This window comes from Dryobates pubescens, chromosome Z (assembly GCF_014839835.1).
Source record: "Dryobates pubescens isolate bDryPub1 chromosome Z, bDryPub1.pri, whole genome shotgun sequence".
Lineage (NCBI taxonomy): Eukaryota > Metazoa > Chordata > Aves > Piciformes > Picidae > Dryobates > Dryobates pubescens.
In genome coordinates, this window is record NC_071657.1 from 85,694,661 (window position 1) to 85,712,910 (window position 18,250).

Genomic DNA, 18,250 nt, shown 5'->3' on the forward strand with positions numbered 1-18,250 from the left:
GGCCTGCCAGACAAGATACTTACCATGAAAGCTTGGGTTTGACAAACTGACGATTTATAAATTCATCTAATTGGAGTTTATTTTCTGGTGACATGCAGAGATTAGTAACTAAACATAGCACTGCCAGCATGAACACCTACAAAAGTTATCTAGCTACATAAAGACTTGGTAGAAAACTCAGATATAGAATTGTTTTGGTTGAACCTTAAAGATCAATCAAAACCCATGCCTTGGGCAGGGACATCTCCTGTCAGACCAGGTTGCTCAAGGCACCATCCAACCTGGCTTTGAATGCTTCCAGGCTTGAAGCTTCTACAAACAGAAGACTGCTCCTTCAGGGTCTGGATTTTCATTTGCAGGTCTTCATTTCAAATACAGGTGTGGGGTCAGGCACCTGAGTAGGAGGAAGGCCCTCTTCACTTATCCCAAGCCTTACAACATAGTTCACCACCTGAGACAGATGGTAAAAGCTCCAGATAGCAATGCCTCTGCCCGAAGCACTCCCCTGAAAATTAACACCTACATTGGAGGATCAGGACCAGTAATGACCTCTCCTCTTATCCTCTCTTGTCTTTCCTCTATGAGTGCATATCCTCTTTTCCTCCTCAGTACTTCCTTCCAGCAGAAACACCCAACTCCCCCTGTCTTCTTCAGCTACTGAAAGAAAAAAACACACACGCTAAAAACCAACCAGCCAAACAAAAACCCCCACCACAACAGTTAAGTACCTAAGATGAAAGCTCTTAAGTGTCATCTGCAGGTCCTAAAGCTGGCACCAGAAATGCTAATTAGGAAAACACATCCACACTTCAGGATGTCCACAGACTCAGGAAACTCATGCTTCAGCTATAAGAGATTTCATACTTTGAAATGCTCTTCAACAGCTATGAGGACTGAAATTAAACCCCCTTCATATTCTCCAGTCCAACATCAGTGTGTTACATCCTTGTGTGATACAAGGCTAATACTTACTCTAGTGCTGAATTCCTTCAGCTAACTTCTAAATTAATTGAGCTGAAAAAGTAAAGAACTTGAAAATGCTGACTTATCAGATTCTCACTTGCTGCCCTGGATTGTCAACCTCCACATCGTTTCCTTGTAAGAAGTTTCCAAACTAAGTCTCAGAAACAAGAGGACATATATCATGCTTTCACCTGCTTGCACCTCACTCTAACCCGTCATCAGCCCTTGAACTGCATTCTCATTTCCTCTCTTTCCTCCTCTAGTTACACAGTATTACCATCGCAAGAACAGCACCCCTCTTAGTGCAAGAAACTGCACACAGTGAAGAGACTGGCTTTGCAGTTTCAGCTGCTAAGTTCTAAACAAAAAAATTTCCCCTTGCTTGTTATGAAAACTAGCACACTGTGGGTAGTTTAATAACAACCACCGCCTCAGAATAAAATAAACAAGCACTGCCTGTGTATGCCAGGACTCTTGCACCACTCGGGGCAGGACAGGAAGACAGAAACTCACACTCACAAGCTACACAAGATTCCCAAGAAATCTTTCCTGTAGACCCAGGAAACTGAAGTCAAGAGAAGCCAAACAGACATTTCTAAAGCCAAAAAGAGAAATGGTAAGGAACAACATAAACACCCAGCTAAGAACACAATTTAAGAGTTTTAGGAACACTACAGTAAATCAAGTACAAAAGTATCTCCATACTTTTGAACAGTAACAGCCAAAACCACAGCATACAATGACATAAATCTGAATTAAAAACTGGCCTGCTTCTTCCAATAAAATTGGAATTTATTACTCTCAAAATAAGTGTATCTGCAAGTAACTCTAAATCAGCCTGGACTCTTTAACAGTCTTGACAAAGTCCTGATAGCTGAACTACACATGTATTTTTTGTTTTATCTCAAGCAGGAACAAGAACTCATTTTCTAGCTACTCATTACACAGAAGAAAAAAAAACCACAACCCAACAACCAAACACCAAACCAGCCCCAAAAACTTTTCCTGGATGCAGTAAACCCACACCAACCCACAAACAATGAACTGGGCATATCTGTCGCTTGATTTTAAGCTTTGCATGTAATTCATTTCTTCCCCAGTAAAACATGTGCACGTCAGGCATTAGTGTGCCAAATCACATTAGGATTAAGCAAACTGGGATTGCTTTGGCCATTTGCCACAAATCCAAGCACTGCTCTGTGAGAAACAGAGCAGACTCAGCTCTCAGGTTCTCTGCAAGACCACCTTGTTCTAACCAGGAAACAGACTGGATGATAGAGACAGAGAAATTCCTCTCAAATACAGTACTGATAGCAGAACTCTTTCCCAGTATGCTTCCATTTTTTAACCTGCCTTCCAGAGACAATAGTCTAAGGGGGGGGAACAATAAAGCTACCAATTCACTAAGTCCCCTTCCCACGCACCTGTAAATGAAAGCACTGACTTCACACAGCCAAATTAAAAATAAGGCCTATGAAATGCCATTTCAAGGCAGTGAGTAGACACTCATGCCCTCCTCTGCTATCGTCGCACAGAACAGCAGATGGACAAGCAGCCCTGGTTTTCAGTTGATTGTGAAAATCAATCGGAATAAAAAGGGTGATGCCCCGAGCTACAGCATGCTTGTATTACAGAAGCAAGATGGATGGAGATTTACAAGGCTAAAAGACCATGAATGAAAGAGATTCCTTATTCTCCATGCAAGAAGAGCTCATCGTGATACGCTCTCTGCCCCAGCTCTTCACATATTGCTCTTAGAAATTACAGGGACATTCTTGTAATTCACACAAACATTTGAATGACACCCGAGATAAACGTACTAGCTGGCTAAAAAATGAGTCACTACGTGAGAATCAATAACAATGAGGTTTCACAATTGTCTTAAGCTAGTCTTAGAGAATACATGTGCTTCTTCCTCACCCAAACAACCTCACCACTTTGTGTCACTAACTAATGCTCAGGTAAGCTGCCAGATCAGCTGCCTTCAGTGAAAACTAGCTCTGCAAGCAAACCTATCTGACTATATAGCAGCAAGCTGGCCCCCCACCCATGAGTGCATCAGCAAGAGCAAACAGGTGGGAACATCCCATTTAGCAACAGGAAAACTCCAGAACAGCTGAAGTTGGACACAAAAATCCCACTCTCTGCCAAGCTGAAAAACTACATAATTGTCCTCCCTCAAATATGCTTTTTGCTAACAAAACAGCAAAAGCAAGACAATGCTTACAGACACATTATACAAACACCATGACTGGTCACACTGAATAGCACAGCTTGATTTTTTCCAAGTTCTCAGTATTGCCTTTCATTTAGATTGTAAACATCTCTCTTTTCCACGTTCATAAAACACTTGGCATAAAGTTCTTCCATTCTGTGGCAATACAGACGTACTAAAATATGCTAAGCCCCAAAGAAGCATGGGCTTGCTCAAGACTAAGCTATCAAACTGGCATGCCTCCTTTCCGGCAGAGATCAGAACATGCACTAATCTTAGCACAAAACCTTCTCACAGATTGTGCAGTACGAGTGACACAAGCAGGTAACTGCTTCACACATCCTCCTTGAAATGGTTCAAAGGGAAACAATCCAGAAAGCATCTGAGAAGTGAGCACAGGTAGGAGCAGCCAGCAAGCTGGGGGATTCCGAATTCACATTTCCAGATACAAGATAAAGGGGTCCAGGAGGGCTGGACCTGCTTCAAGAAAGAGCTGATGAAGGCTCAGGAGCAGGCTGTGCCAATGTGCCGGAAGAGGAGCCGCCGGGGCAGACGGCCAGCCTGGCTGTGTAATGAACTTTTAATTGAACTAAGGGAAAAAAAGAGGGTGTATCATCTTTGGAAGAAAGGTGAGGCAACCCATGGAATGTTTAAAGAGGTTGCTAGGGCATGTAGGAGGAAAATTAGGGAGGCAAAAGCATATTTGGAACTTAAACTGGCCTCTGATGTGAAGGACAACAAAAAGTCCTTCTATAAATATATTAATAGCAAGAGGAAGGGCAGGGACAACCTCCACTCCTTGGTTAACATAGAAGGAAATGTTGTAACACAGGATGAGGAAAAGGCAGAGGTACTTAACACCTTCTTTACCTCAGTTTTTACTACCTGGAAAGAACGTCTACCAGACAGCTGGCCTGCAGAACTGGCAGAGGGAGCCAGGGAGCTGCATGGTTTCCCTTTGTTCCATGAGCAAGTGATAGGAGCTCTCCTCAGCAGCTTGGACCCCCACAAGTCCATGGGACCAGATGGGATCCATCCTAGGGTGCTGAGAGAGCTGGCAGATGAGCTGGCCAAACCACTCTCCATTATTTTTCATCAGTCCTGGCTCACTGGAGAGATCCCAGCTGACTGGAAGCTGGCCAACGTGGTACCCATCCACAAGAAGGGCCGGTTGGATGAGCCAGGGAATTACAGGCCTGTCAGCCTGACCTCAGTACCAGGAAAGATTATGGAGCAGGTCATCCTGAGTGCAATCACACAGCACTTAGAGGATGGCCAAGGGATCAGGCCCAGCCAGCATGGGTTTAGGAAGGGCAGGTCCTGCCTGACCAACCTGATCTCCTTCTATGATCAGGTGACCCGCCTGGTGGATGTGGGGAGGCCTGTGGATGTAGTCTACCTGGACCTCAGCAAGGCCTTTGACACCGTTCCCCATAGCAAGCTCCTGGCCAAGCTGTCAGCCCATGGCTTGGATGGGACCACACTGCGATGGGTTAGGAACTGGCTGGAGGGCCGAGCCCAGAGAGTGGTAGTGAATGGTGCCACATCCAGCTGGCAGCCAGTCACCAGTGGTGTGCCCCAGGGATCAGTGCTGGGCCCCATGCTCTTTAACATCTTTATTGATGATCTGGACGAGGGCATCGAGTCCATCATCAGTAAATTTGCTGACGACACCAAGCTGGGGGCAGGAGTTGATCTGCTGGAGGGTAGAGAGGCTCTGCAGAGGGACCTCGACAGGCTGGGCAGTTGGGCAGAGTCCAACGGCATGAGATTTAACACATCCAAGTGCCGGGTTCTGCACATTGGCCACAACAACCCCATGCAGAGCTACAGGCTGGGGTCAGAGTGGCTGGAGAGCAGTCAGGCTGAGAGGGACCTGGGGGTGCTGGTCGACGGTAGACTGAACATGAGCCTGCAGTGTGCCCAGGCAGCTAAGAGGGCCAATGGCATCCTGGCCTGCATCAGGAACAGTGTGGCCAGCAGGAGCAGGGAGGTCATTCTGCCCCTGTACACTGCACTGGTTAGGCCGCACCTTGAGTACTGTGTCCAGTTCTGGGCCCCTCAGTTTAGGAAGGATGTTGACTTGCTGGAACGAGTCCAGAGAAGAGCAACAAAGTTGGTGAGGGGTTTGGAACATAAGCCCTACGAGGAGAGGCTGAGGGAGCTGGGGTTGCTTAGCCTGGAGAAGAGGAGACTCAGGGGTGACCTTATTACTCTCTACAACTATCTGAAGGGAGGTTGTAGACAGACAGATGTTGGTCTCTTCTCCCAGGCAAGCAGTACCAGAACAAGAGGACACAGTCTCAGGCTGCGCCAGGGGAGATTCAGGCTGGATGTTAGAAAAAAGTTCTATACAGAAAGAGTGATTGCCCATTGGAATGGGCTGCCTGGGGAGGTGGTGGAGTCGCCATCACTGGAGGTTTTTAGGAGAAGACTTGACAGGGTGCTTGGTGCTGTGGGTTAGTTGCTTGGGCGGAGTTGGATTGGTGATGGGTTGGACGCGATGATCTTGAAGGTCTCTTCCAACCTGGTTTATTCTATGTATTCTATGTATTCTAAGATCATGCAATCGGGCACTCACTCCACCTTGCTGTGCAGCTCTGAAGCACCATCAGCTAACGGGAATGCATTTTGATGTTACTGGTTTTTTTTCACTGCCAAAATCACATTTGTCAGTTTGTGTCTTGCCCTTCGTGTTTTATTTCAGGAGGCTGGCAGACAGTTAACACATGTCAACAGATGGCAAAGGATGGAGAAGTGAGAGACTTTGCCTGCTAAAGGGCATCTCTACTGCCCACATCGTAACTGACATGGAAATTACCAGACTCTGAGGACAGACATGGATATCACATGCAGTTGACTAGCTGACAGTCAATCAAATATGTGATATGAGAAGCAACACCCAGATACTTAATCGCAAGCCACAAAAGCATAGGAAGTGTCAATGGCAGGCATCAGAGACTTATTTACACTCAGTTTTGGTCATCCTGGCATCAGAAATTATCAGTCTTGATTCTTCATTTTATGTGCTATGCCAGAAGATAACTTAACTTGCAAAGCAAGTAGAAATAATTTCCCCATCGAGAGTCCACACTGATGGATGAAAGATTAACTGCGCTTTGCATTCTCACCACTACACCCCCAGAACTAAAAGATTAAATTGTAACTGTATGAGATGCACAGAACAGACATGGAATCTCTTCAACAAATGAAAAGTCTCCCAGACACAAAAAGCAGGTGATTTACAGCAGGGCATCCAAAGCAACAGGTCAATCTACCAAAGAGAAAATGTATCAACTGCCATTCATTAAGAACTCATTCTTAACTTGGAAAAGCCACCTGAGAAACCAGAAGAGAGCATTCAGTAAGGAATTTTTAAATACAAGCATACTTATCAGTCCTCCCTGGAAAGGAAGAGGCAGGGGCAATCAGAAAAGAAAAAATAAATTAGATTTGAGACAATTACATTCTCAAGCAACTAGAAAATAATAATAATAAATAATAAATAAAATTAATAATAATAAAAATAAATAATAAAATAAAATAAGATAATAAACTCCCTGTATTTTGGCAATCATTTACAGGTCTTGTATTTTTTCTATCCTTAACTTCACAGTTAGCAAAAGAATTACATCCCAGACAGAACTATTGGAACAAAAGAAGCTGCAAAATGATTATTGGAAGGAATAGTTTTTTAGAAGCCATTTATTGATTTCCTGAAACAGTAAAAAAAACCCCAAACACCCAAACCTAATAAACTTCAACAACCTCATGTTCAGGGTTTTCATTTATCACAAACTTGTCTCCTACCTAACTCTTAATGTTCCTCCAAGAAGCTTGAACAAAAGACACTCATTACAGGCAGTACTTTCTTCTGGGACTTCTCAGTATTAGCCTTTGATAATTTAGATGCTGTGATGACACACACTAAATGCCTGCACCTGGCAGAGGTTTGCCTGCTCATTCATTTGAATTTGAAAAACTTTAGGAAGTTTGCTGCATGCTAGAACAAGGACATCCTTGCAGACATCCTGCCTCAGAAAAACCCAGGTGACTAGGTTTAAATTTTCAGACAAAACACTTTTACAGGTTTCATACATCTAAATCTAACAGAAGACAAACAAACAAACAAAACACCAGCCACAAACCAAAATGAAACAAACATGCACCTTTAAGAAACTCAAATATTTGATTCACATACAGCCAACTGAGAGCACCAGGATCTACCAGAGAACAATAAAGCTATTTCAGGTATCTAACAACACCTAGGGATATTTGTAAGGATAAAAAAGTTACCAAAATATTACAGTCTTCATCAAAAACGAGCAACTTACAGAGACCTCCATATTATCTTCTGTGCTAGTTGTGACTAGTACTGTCAAGTGACTAAATGCAAACCTACTCCTCTATGACACTGGTGTATTTTTGTTTTGTTATTAAAAATAGTGAATCCTTCTGGCACAGCACAGCTAAGGGCAATTTACAAATTAAATGCTAAAAGCTTGCAGTGTCATATTCAAGCTTTGATTAAAATACATGTGATGGTTTATATTTTTGTGCTGCATTAACTTTAATTACATGCAACTCCAATGCAGCAAAACCCATTAGCGTGAACCAAGTTGTTTTAGATTTACTCCCAAGTTAAATGTCACAACTTCAGTGTATGAGAACTGACAAAGGAATTCTTTATTAACTCACATAGTCAGAGAGAAAAAGCTCATAATTAAGATGGTAGAGTTTAACACTCTACTTGTTCAAAAGTGAACAGAAAGCAACCAAGCTAAAACTATTACAGCATTCATAATTCAGATACAACCTTCCACAATACTGAAGTGAAATCTTTTGCCATTGCTGTATTTTGCCTAATATTTCATGAGATCCATCTGAAATGCTGAGTCTAGCTATAGAAGTACAGACTTTGTTGCAGCGTGTGAAGTAGGAACAACAACATGGCTGAATTCCCGTTCAGTTCTGTGACTGTATGCTCCCATACAATTTTCTGCAAGGTTGCATGAACAACTCACTTGCCCATTTATCTTTGCTGCAGCAGCACTGGAACTACAGAAGTTACAGAATGCAGCAAAACCATTACAGCTCTATAAAACATGCAGTCATCTTGCTAGAGTAAGCGAGATTTTTGAGAGCTTCTGTTTCAGCAGGAGTTTGTCTCCTGTAAGTTTGTGTGTGAACAGTGCTGGCTGCTAATAGACCAAGACGATGAACACACACAGACAAAGAAGGCAGAAAGGTTCTCTTTCAGACTTATTCCTGTTAAAACGCCTCTTTTGTCTACACAGTTATGCTTCTCTTCTTAATATCAATTGCATGAAAGCCTCCCACTGTGCAAAAATGAATACCAGAATATCTGAAATAAAAAAAAAAACCCAAACACAAAAACCACTGCCCCTTGCAAGTTAGATCATTGTACAAGAAAATGTAAAGGAAAAAGAAATCTTCAGGCAAAGAAGCAGTCATACAAACTGAGAGACTCTGAAGTTTAAGATTTGACTGATCTATACATTCCTTACAACACTTGATTAATTTCTGTGGTACAAAATAACTTGCCAAGAATAAATTTGGGGGTTTGGCACTAATTCAATCATATGTGAAATTGCAACCTCAGCTAATAAAGTTGGGCTACTAACTGTGGTAGAGAGAGTATGACCTAAGAAGCATCATCCCCTGCATTTATTAATGCCATATGACACTATTTTATTACTTTCCTAGTTTTCAAATAAAAAGAATCACTTTGAGTCTGAAAGGATTGTATATAAAAAAAGTTACACAAACAAATAAGTAATTGGAACACTGAAAACAAAGTGAAAAAATTACTCAACAAGCAAAGAATAATCCCGCCAGGCATGAAAGCAACCATCTAGCAATTAATAGCACTGTTCATTAACTTTCCATTTGCAGGACAAGAAGAAAGATCTGATCCCACTGCTGCTCTCCCTTCCACAAACGTATGTAAATTGTTCTGTGCAGATTAGACAGATGCTGCATCCAGGCACTGGCCTGTTCATGTTAGCAGCCACCTGCACAGTGTCACATTTTCAGACGACAATGGCTCATCATTAAGCATTAGTTTCATTCAAAATTAATTGTGTGAGATTTTGCCTCTGCTCCTAATTACTTCCTAATATTTTCCTTGGCAGTCCATATATTTCAATTACAGTAAGCATCATTTCGGGGAGGGGGCATTGAATAATTAAGAGGGGGAAGAGAAACTGAGAGGTAGCACTTACTGTGTTGCATTTTGTCCCACACACCACTTGCCGGTGGTTCAGCCACTGGGAGGCAAACACTTTATTAAGGGTTCCAAGATGAAACTCTCTCTCTTTCAGGAGGTTGGGAAGCTGCTGGGCTGCATATCCATGCAACACACGGCGATAGCTGGACTCATTCTGCATCCTGATTTCTCTGCCTTTCAGGTAGTACACCATAGACCTTTTCACTGGGGTCAGTCTTTTCCTTTTGCGAACATGGTGATCCCACCCATACTGTAGAAAATAAAAGTTAGAGATGGTGTTAGGTAAAGAACTAGAACAAACTTAAGTCACAACCCTTCCAAATTCAAAGGTATTCCCAGAAAAATACCAAAGTCTTCCAAAGATTAACTTGGAAATGCTGATAGAGCCTCAAGTAACATAAAATTAAAAGTAACTATTTAATAAAGAAGTAAGACCGCAACGATTTTCAAACAGTCTTCAACGGTTCAGCACCGCTAAGATGCCAGATGCTTAGAGAAACAAAAAGAAAACGAAGACTTTCAAAAGAGAGGGCAGTCCCGACAGCACTGTGAGCCTCGCAGGTTTGGAGTTATGCCGAGAAGGCCTCCTGATACCGACCTCATCGCTGCTCGGCCTGGGGTTGCCCCGTTGCATGGCTCAGCCCGGCGGTGGCCCGGCTGTTGGGGGCCAAACGGCTGAAGCCAACGCTCTGGGCAGAGCGCGAGGGAACGGGACAGCCCCCAACAGCCCGGGCTTATGGACTTGGGGAAATGAGAAGATGCTTCGTGTATCACACTCAGCCAACTCCCACCACTAGGCTGAGGACTACTCTTCCCCAACCAGTGATATCTTCCCCAGACACTATGACGACCCTTGCCCTCCTTCCCCGCCCCAACCAGACACCAGGACACGGCAACCCCACCAAGGATCACCTCCTCCCCCGCGCATTGGCTCATTATCCCGCCCCTATAAGAGGGACAAGGGTTTCCCTCCCACGCCCTACCACACATCTGTTCCTGCCCTCTTTCCCTACCTGCTCCCCTTCGAGCCCCTCGGGCCCCTCGGCGGCAGCCGCCGCCTTCCGCTTCCTGCTAACTGTTTTCCGGGACATAGTAGAAGGAGGAGGAGGAAGAGGAGGAGGAGGAGAGGCCGAGAGCCCGGCCCGAGCCCCACATGGAGCAGAAGGGGTATAGGGCCGCCGGGGGACGGGGCATATAATTGCGGGAAGCTGGGCCCGGTCACTCTCTCCGGCGCAGGCTCGGCCGACCGCGCGTCACGACATTTCCCCTTTCTTTACGACAGTAGCGTCGCAGCTTTACGGCAGCTCCTCCTCCCGAACCCTGGGCCTCGTTTCCTAGCAACCTGGCAGTCAGCTGGCCCGCCCCCTCTGTGGTTGCCATGGCGGCGGTGCGGCGCCCCCAGGCGGCAGGCCAGGCCGGTCTGGCAGCCTCCCGGCTCCTCAATGTCAGCACTGGGAGGGGCGTGGGCTGTGACTTCTCCGCCTTTATTTGTTTTTTGAGGAAAGGAAATTTGTCACTGGAAGGAGAAACATGGGACTAGCAGACAGGTTAGCTTTATGACCCGGCTACACCGAGTGACTGCAGGATTAGAACACACGTTGTTTGTTGTGTCCATGGTGAGGTGTTCATAGAACCATAGAATAGTTGGGGTTGGAAAGGACGTTTCAAAACTGTCTACTCCAATCCCCTCACAGGAAGCAGGGACATCTTCAACTAGATCAGGTTGCCCAGAACCTTGTCCAACCTGGCCTTAAATGTCACCAGGAATGAGGCTTCTGCTATTTCTCTAGGCAACCATCTTTTAAAACAAATACCCTTTTCCCTGTCACAACAGGCCTTCATAAAATCACAGAATCACAGAATGGTAAGGAGTTGGAAGAGACTTCAAAAATCATGTAGTTCAACCTGTCTGCCAGAGCAGGTCACGTAGAACAGGTCACAATGGAACGTCTCCTCGTGGGTTTTCAGAGAAAGAGCATCTAACAACCCCTCTGGGCAGCCTCTTCCAGTGTTCTGTCACCCTCACAGTGAACAAATTTTATATCATGTTCACATGGAACCTCCTATGCTCCAGATTGCATCTGTTGCCCCTTGTCCTCTAATTGGACATCACTGAGAACAACCTGGGTCCCTCCTCCTGATACTCACCTTTTACATATTTATAAATACCAATTAGGTCACTCTGCAGTCTCCTCCAAGAAAAAGAGACCCAGCTCCAGCCTTTCCTCATAGGGGAGACCATCCCTGTCTTTTTTTATAAGCCCCCTTCAAATACTGAAAGGCTGCAATAAAATCTTCCCAGAGCCTTCTTTACTCCAGGCTGAACAACACTGAGTCTTTCAACCTCCCATAGGAGAGATGTTCCAGCCTGCTATAATTTTTGTGGCCATCCTCTGGACTCCCTTGAGTAGGTCTGCATTTTTTTCCTGTGCTGAAGACTCCAGAGCTGGACTCCAAGTGAGGTCTTACCAGAGATGCTGAGGTGCTCTATTCCAACACTTTAAAACTGATGTAAATCGAGAAATGTTTTTCCTATGCCTGCTTGGCTCATATGCACTTTTACTTGTGTTTAGAGAGGCAAAAATTAAAGTAACCTAAACCCACTGATTGTCTTTTTGCAAGTGACCTTGCAGAAGAAGGATGAGGATTTCAGCAGTGCCAACTTTGGCCTTTTAGAATACATAGAATACATAGAATAAACCAGGTTGGAAGAGACCTTCAAGATCATCACATCCAACCCATCAACCAATCCAACCCACCTAAACAACTAACCCACGGCACCAAGCACCCCATCAAGTCTTCTCCTGAAAACCTCCAATGATGGCGACTCCACCACCTCCCCAGGCAGCCCATTCCAATGGGCAATCACTCTCTCTGTATAGAACTTTTTCCTAACAGGGGAAATCTCCTGGGAGAGGGTACTAGAAGGCAAAGGGGCCCATAATGTTTGGTTAATACTCAAAGGCTACCAGTGTGAAATGTGCGACCCGAGCCTGGTGCACCACCTTTATCCCGGCCCTGGGGGAACAGATCACTGTGCATAGCTGGGAGTGGGGTGGGATTTGCTGGAGGACACCCGGGCAGGGCCAGAGCCGATGACAGGCCCATGGCTGGGACAAAGGCAGGTGCAAGTGCAGGGTCAAGGGAAAATGCAGAGGCACAAGGGAAAAGGAGCAGGGGCAAGGGAAGGGGCAGGGGAAAGAGACAGGGCAGAGGAAGAAGCAGGAGCTGTAGCAGGAGGAGCAGGAGAAAAAGCAAGAGCCCAGCAAGGTAGGGGAAGGGGCACGAGGAGGGGAAAAGGCAAGTCTACGGTCCGGAGCAGGGAAAAGGTGACAGGAGCCGGAGTAAGAGAAGGAGCATGAGTAGGAGCAAAGGCAGGGACAGCAGCAGCCCCACTCACCGCCACACACGGCAGAAGAGAGCATGGCTCCGCGCCTCCGCCCCGCTCTTTTTCTCTGTGGTGACGTCACCTCACGCACCTCCCGATTGGGCCGGCGGGAGGCAGGTGACCTGGCGGCGTGACGCCAGCGCGTCGCCGGGGAGGCGAGGCGGAGGGCAGGTAGACAAGATGGCGTCTCCCGGCTGGGGACCCGGAGGTGGCAACGCGGGGCAGGTTTCCTAGGGGCAGGTCGTGAGCACTGACGTGGGAACAGCCGGAGACGTTAGCGGGGGGCCGCCAGGCGCCGCGCAGGTAACGAGCCGGACGGGTAACAGATAGGGGTGCTGGTTTTTTCTTGTAGTGGGGCCTGGGCAGGAGACTCTCTCCTGCGTCCTCCGCCCTGCCGTTGGGCCCGAACTTTGCTGCCGCTTCTCCTCGTCTAGGGCGGGAGACTTTCCGCACCCGCGTCGTGATTCAGCAGATACGTAGTGCATGTGGGACGGCTGTGGGGCGGCTATGGGGCCGCTGGCCTCCCGAAGCGGGGAGGGAGTCAAACTGGGGAGCCGCTCCCTTGGCCACCAAGGGGAGAGATCTTGTGGGCACTGTTCAGCCTGTGGCTTGCTCCGCCTTCACGGCGTCCCTTTAATGGCGATGAGAACCTGCGCTGTCAGCTCAGAGGGACGGACACCCGGGGCTTGGGCTGGGGCTGGCCCTGCGGAGCAGAGGTAGGTCGGGCAGGTGGGGTGACACTCTTCCTACAGTCTCCTGCTTCCCGGTAGTTTCAGGCACTACTTCAGTCGAAGAAATACCTTTCTGCGTAATAACACGATACATTTCTAAGAAATGTTGAAATCTGAATAAACGGTTAGTGTCTGTGATACTTCAAGTTTTTCCCCGCTTTAGTAAATCTTACATGGTGGAGTAGGTGTGGGTGTTTTGTCGAGCCTGCCTTCAGGCTTTAATTTAATTACTGGCTCTTGTGGTGTGAAAACTCATCTTCTGTATGCCACTTCTGACTTTAGATTTCAACTGCATTCACACTTTGTTTGCATTTTCTTACGGGCTGAAGATTCGAAGTTGTGACCCTCTACATCTCTGTTCATGCTTGTTCCCCATTTCTGGATAATTTTCAATTAGCTGTTCTTTTGAGATGCAGACATATCATGCACGCATACACTGGTTGAAAGATACTTCAGTTTTGTAATTCCTGACTTCATGATAATGGCTTGTATTCTGTTTAACTCAGTGCATACCAGAAGTAAAACATCTGATACTTTGATGAAACTTTTTAGTATAATTTAAGGACTGTTTTCATGAGTTTATACAGCTCAAAATCTGTCATTCTAAAGGGAAAGTTAGGATTGTGCTTTTTGTTTCTAAATTAGCAAAAGAAATTACAGTGGAAGAAATTGAGTGATTGCTTTATCAATGTTTTTATTACCTGCATCATTTAAAAATTATAACAATCAAAAAGAAGTGGTCTTACAGAAATCCTGTGACGTTGATGCTGTGTCATTAGAACAGAGATAAGCAGATGGACTCTGACACTTGGCTTTGCAACTAACACAGCTGCCATCCTGGACTCAGTGAAAATGCATTCATATCAAATTTAAGCACTTAGAGGTGGATATTCCTAAATGATAACTGAATATTAGCCAAGTTGAGGAACTACTGAATTGTAACCGATGACGTAACTTTAGCTGCTGTGCTGCTTATAGAAGGCACACCGCTTCTCACAGCCTGCTACGGTGTTAAGAGGCTTTTGTATGAGCTTGGTGAGGGAAATCTTACTCATGCTGTGATCGAGGGTGTGTTAAGGAAAAGAGGAAGATGTGGTACTGTTAGACAGACCTCTCCACATGGGACTTTCTGCTTCTGTGCAGGTGTTGTGTTGGCTTCTTAAGGCTGACCCTGCATACCTGGGATCTCTGCTCTGCAATAGCATTTTCAGAGGAGAGGGGAAAACCAGATGTTTTGACCTCTGCCTCTCCTTTTGTCCATACAGGACAGAACTGTGTATGTAGCTGTGTGTGTGATAGCCATAATGGGGGGTGAATGAGCCTGAGATGGTACATGTGGTAGCAGCAAAGCCCTCACAACAAGGTAGTGTCAGGCTGCACTTCTGCTACTTAATAACATCATTTTTTTTGCAGATGCAGAGCTGTGATTCAAAAGTGGCAGTGAGGCTTTGAATCACCACTGTGGTTGGGTGTCCTAAACCTTTTAGGCAAAATTGTAGTTCTGGTCATAGAGGGAGAAATAATGTGTTGTTAGCTTTTGCAGTCTTGTGGTTTTGGTCTCAGAAACAAAACCAAAAGTAATTGCATGTTTCCTGTCTCATCAGCTGTAGCTGGACTGAAAGTTTGGTACCTTTTTCTCTGTGAGTGCACTGTGGGACAAAGGTGTCTGGAAAGAAGTGACTTCTATTAAGATCAGGCATTCCACATAAGTGTAAGCTGAAACAAAGGTACTAGAAACTTCAAAGGAAAAGCAAGGAAGTCTCGGGTATAAGATGTAAATTAATAAGTGTTAGTTTAACTTCAGAGTATCTTAAGAGTATGGAGAATATACTGATCATCATATTGATAACTGGAAACTCATCAAAAAACATGGTAAAGCTTCTTCTCCATTGTTCATATGGTGCTTTGCAGTGCCCAGTACTTGCTATCTTCAGCTGTGGAATAGGAGTCAGGCTTCAGGAGTCAGCAGATCGCCTCATCTTACTCTACCATACTGGCAGTTAGCATTCTTTTGCCTGGTGCTGGTGTCTAAAACGCTATAATACCACAGAAGGCATTAGCCTTTTCATTGTATAAACATATGCTTTCCTGTTGCTTCCACAAACTTTAGGGATTGATACTTCAGGACATACTATATTGTTGTCAGTGTCTAGCCTGTATATTATAGAAGTGCCTATATCATAAAAGTTTTTGCCCTCAGCCTGTTCATGTATTCTGCACTTGGTGTGGGTTTGAATATTTTGATAAAGTGATAAAAGTCTGTGAGAAATTCAGTTTTACTTACTAGGCAGAACTTCAGTCCAGCCTTCTCTGGCAATTTGTTCCTAGCATAATTACTTCCATTCTTTTCAGTCATAAATTCCAGAGCTTTGTCTGTCATTTTACAAGAACCTGTATCTAAGGACATTACTCTTTAAAATTGATCAGTGCAATTCAGATCAATGTCAGGGTAGAGAAGGTCTAGTGCAGCTGTAATTGAAAAGCTCTGGAAGAAGTTTTTGAAAACTATTGTGTGAAGGAAAGGCCAAGAAAGGCTTTTTACGAATTATAAATAGCTTTCTCGTTTGAAAAACTAGCTAAGTGTAGCAAAGGTTGTTTTCTCTGCTGTGTCTGCTTGCTCTGTGAACTGGGAGGGCAGTGCTATTGATCTTACAGTACTTGCCACTCTACAAGTGATCATTTGGATCATAGCTGATTGATAAGCCTGAGTTCACAGTTTTTCTGTGTTAACTACCTAGGTAGTTAAACCGCTCTGGTATGCCAGTGAATTGCTTAATGCTTTGACCCCCTGATCTGGTTTGAATAAGCTCATGTTGCGCGACCCTAATGACCTCCTGCAGTCAGTGTGGTCTTGTATTGAGGTCTCCAAGAGAAGCTGAGAATTGGGGGTTTTCCTTTTCCTAAATGATCAGGCTTACTCCAAATCCTTGTTTGCATGGAGAATATATTTTCTTAATTCTTAAGACTGCCATCTTTCTTGTGATTGGGAAATTTTGAAAGAACAGCTTGTATGGCCAGACTTGGGCGTGGGTTTTGTTGGTTGTTTCTGTTTTCTTGTTGAAGGCTACAGGATGTTTTTAGAATCCTTTAAGCTTGCAGTGTACTTGAAATACAGAGTATGTAGAAGAAGGAATAGGGTATCATTGCACTGACTTAGGTTTGAATCTTTCTAGAAGGGAAAGCAGAGTGTTGCGAAGTAATGTGCTGCATTAATAGTCTTACAGTTCCTGACTGACTGGCTTCAAATGGAAAATGTGAACTTGTATTTCCTCAGCTGCCTTTTGTGGCAGAAAAATCTTACACCAGAGTAGTGTTTTAAGTGGAGACATCAGAAGAACATGAGTCCAAGCAGTCAGTTCTTCAGCTCAAGGATGGTCTGAATATGAACATACTCAAGCTACTTAGCTACTGGTAATTAGTACATAATGGAGACTAGTGATAAGAGTTGTGAGCTCGTAGTTAGTCTGGTCTGTGTTGCTGGAGATCAGCATTCATGGTGCAACTACCTGCTAGATTATCTGAAAGATTTAATTTAAGCCCTTTCCTGGTCTCTGTGTTTGTACTTACATTTGTCATCTCTAGGTGAATCTGTGACTGAAATGCCTAGTGAGATTTATTCCCACCATTTGAGAGGCTGGACTTCTAAGAGTATGTGTGTTACCAGTTGTGCTGTTATCAAGTGTTAGCACTGTACTTCATCTAGACATAGAGGTCTGGATATGTGCAACCAGATTTGCCTCATTGGTTGTGAACTCTAAAATAAAGCTAGATTCCTAGTTTATAAACACTCTGCAAAGTAATTGTTAAAGTATGTGTATTTCCTTTTCTGATACAGCAGTGCCACACTGGGATCCACCCTAATGACTAATACCACCATGTGGTGTCTTTGTACACTGATGTGTAATAATTTGAAATAGAAATAGAGGAGGCACATGTAGTGAGGAAAGGAGCTTACATGAATAAAATCACTATTAATCATCTGGAATAAAATTATGTATGGCAAAAAAGGATAGAAAAGCTTTGGTACATGCCTTCTGTGTGGAAAAAAACAACCTTAATTATTTAGCTAAGTATTAGGTTTCACAAGTAGTTTGTTGCCAGTCCATTTGATTCTTTGCTAGGAAAAAAGCTGAAAGATTATTGAGTTTCATTTCACTTAGTATTTTCATAACAGTATGACAGGAAGTTTTTTTTCAATTGTGCTTTTCATAAAGTACCTTTAGGTTCTTTTTTGGGGAAGAAGGGGAATGAGTAAGTGTGAGTTGGGAGTTTTGCAAACAAACTGATAGAAAACTATGGTACTATAAAATACATACGCATTTGAGGGGTAATGAACCATAAAGATTTTGGAAGGCAGATTTTTGTGTTATATGGATCTGAGCTCCTTATAGACCTAGATTTGTTAATGGAGCTGTAATTTTATCAGTGGTAAATGGCTGCTGGGGTTCAGTACTGGCTATTACTTTTACAAGAAGGCATATAGCTGTTTGAATTGTCATCTTCTGGATTCTATTCTAGGGAATATTTTAAGGAAAATGCTTGGGTTAGAAAAACTCTTTATCAGATTTTAATTGGCCAAATATTTGAGTTACCCTTTTAATCTGAAGAACTGTCAGACTTTGATTTTGGTGGGGGAGGAGATGAAATTCAGGACTCCCACATAGGATGAGGAGTCTTGTGCTTGCACAAATGTGAAATGCAGT

At 44.3% G+C, this 18,250-nt stretch overlaps 2 protein-coding genes across 2 annotated transcripts in view; one reads left to right on the forward strand and one right to left on the reverse strand.

Annotated features, from left to right (window-relative positions):
* Window positions 1-10,677, reverse strand: part of DCAF12 (DDB1 and CUL4 associated factor 12) — a 28,725-nt gene extending 18,048 nt beyond the window's left edge. The window contains exons 1-2 of the mRNA XM_054178694.1: window positions 10,442-10,677; window positions 9,424-9,678 (exon numbers count right to left, since the gene is read on the reverse strand). Coding sequence (XP_054034669.1) covers window positions 9,424-9,678; window positions 10,442-10,519 — 333 coding nt within the window. The 5' untranslated portion in view covers window positions 10,520-10,677. The remainder of the gene's footprint in view (window positions 1-9,423; window positions 9,679-10,441) is intronic.
* A 2,283-nt stretch (window positions 10,678-12,960) lies between these two features.
* UBAP1 (ubiquitin associated protein 1) overlaps window positions 12,961-18,250 on the forward strand; it is a 33,559-nt gene continuing 28,269 nt past the window's right edge. Inside the window, exon 1 of the mRNA XM_054178648.1 lies at window positions 12,961-13,119. The gene's annotated coding sequence lies outside the window, so the exon portion shown is untranslated. The remainder of the gene's footprint in view (window positions 13,120-18,250) is intronic.